We start from the raw sequence: 1,338 nt of genomic DNA on the forward strand, positions 1-1,338 counted from the left end.
CATTTTACGTCATGATTTTCCAAAGCATTACATTTTATTTCTTATATCGAAAATGGGCTTTGATAAGAAACCGCTTTGATACTTAAACAGTGAGAGGGGCCATTCACACAGAACCTTTATTTTTTGCATTTAAAAATGCATGATGTAAGGCGGTGGAATAAAAAAGACACGTTTTAAAAGCTGAACCTCTTTTGATTTGAGTGCTGTTTATAAAATGCCATGCATTTCACAAGCCACCGCAAAAGACGTGATCGCAACAGTGAAAACTGTGCAGTGCATTGCAGAAATGAGTTCAGTGTTCATGTCCAGATGAGCACATACCCTCTGGCGTTGTCTAAGTGGAGCAGGAAACCATCATCTCCAAACTTGGTGAAAACTTCATAGTGGTGTCTGTCCATGTTTCCTAAAATATGAAGGAAAATTAAGGTCAGTACACTGGCTTTAAAGTTTCCTTATTGTTAAAGCGAAGCTTATTTTGGTGCAAAACCAACCATCAACACACCACTTTGATTGTCAGGTATGAAATCGCTTTACGTAAAATGTTGGCATGAAGTTAATTCCATCATGTGTGGATATTAACATGCCTGTGAGAAAGTCAAATATCGCCATGTCGATAATGTTGAGCAGTCTGTTCCCAGAGTTGTAAGGATATCGTTTTTTGACGTTATCGCAGTATAACGGGTTGACCTCCCACCTGGGAAAGAAAGAGAAGATGTTAATTGCTTCAAGCTGTTGGACTCATCTGAACATTACTGAACTCTAGACCCTTTTGTGAGCATGACAAACATTTTTGCTTCTTAGCCACGGTTTGGATCAAGAGCTGGATTTCTCAATCCAAATAAGGACATTCTACGTTACATAAAACAACCAGTGTTGATCGGACTGGAATATTGTTTTATTTTCTGCATAAATCAAGTTAACCTGAATCTAAATGGATGCTTTTTAACTTTCTTAAAACACATTCCTGTTCTTATTAAGTCACAAAGAAGAAAGTGAAGAGTGATTTAGTGTGCATGGCAGTCCCAGCGTACTCCTCTGTCCCAGTGAAACTGTAGGCGCGGATCCAGGGGTTTGGGATGGAGATTCGAGGGGCGATGCTCAAACCCGGCAGATAAGCAGACATGGAGCCCTCCAGCAGATCCGGATGACCACACACCGCATACTCCGACTTACACACGTATAAACACTTGGCGAAGAAACATGTGTTGTTGGCTGGTCAAAGAAAAAACTCACGCTCTGATATAAAACAGGCCCAAAAGTTAGAGGTACTGTATATAAAAGTTTGGGGTCTTTTTAATGTTTTTGAAAGAAGTCTCTTCTGCTCAGCAAGGCTGCATT

At 40.1% G+C, this 1,338-nt stretch overlaps 1 protein-coding gene across 2 annotated transcripts in view; it reads right to left on the reverse strand.

Moving 5' to 3' along the window:
- Positions 1-1,332, reverse strand: part of LOC107571269 (pseudokinase FAM20A) — a 4,495-nt gene extending 3,163 nt beyond the window's left edge. For both annotated transcript variants that reach the window (XR_001607156.1, XM_016257585.1), the window contains exons 1-3: positions 1,032-1,332; positions 585-694; positions 322-403 (exon numbers count right to left, since the gene is read on the reverse strand). Coding sequence is in view for 1 of the 2 variants with exons in the window: in XM_016257585.1 (XP_016113071.1) it covers positions 322-403; positions 585-694; positions 1,032-1,123 (284 nt within the window). In the remaining variant the exon portion in view is untranslated. The remainder of the gene's footprint in view (positions 1-321; positions 404-584; positions 695-1,031) is intronic.
- Positions 1,333-1,338: the final 6 nt, after the last annotated feature.

This window comes from Sinocyclocheilus grahami, unplaced genomic scaffold (genome assembly GCF_001515645.1).
Source record: "Sinocyclocheilus grahami isolate Dianchi unplaced genomic scaffold, SAMN03320097.WGS_v1.1 scaffold1573.1, whole genome shotgun sequence".
Lineage (NCBI taxonomy): Eukaryota > Metazoa > Chordata > Actinopteri > Cypriniformes > Cyprinidae > Sinocyclocheilus > Sinocyclocheilus grahami.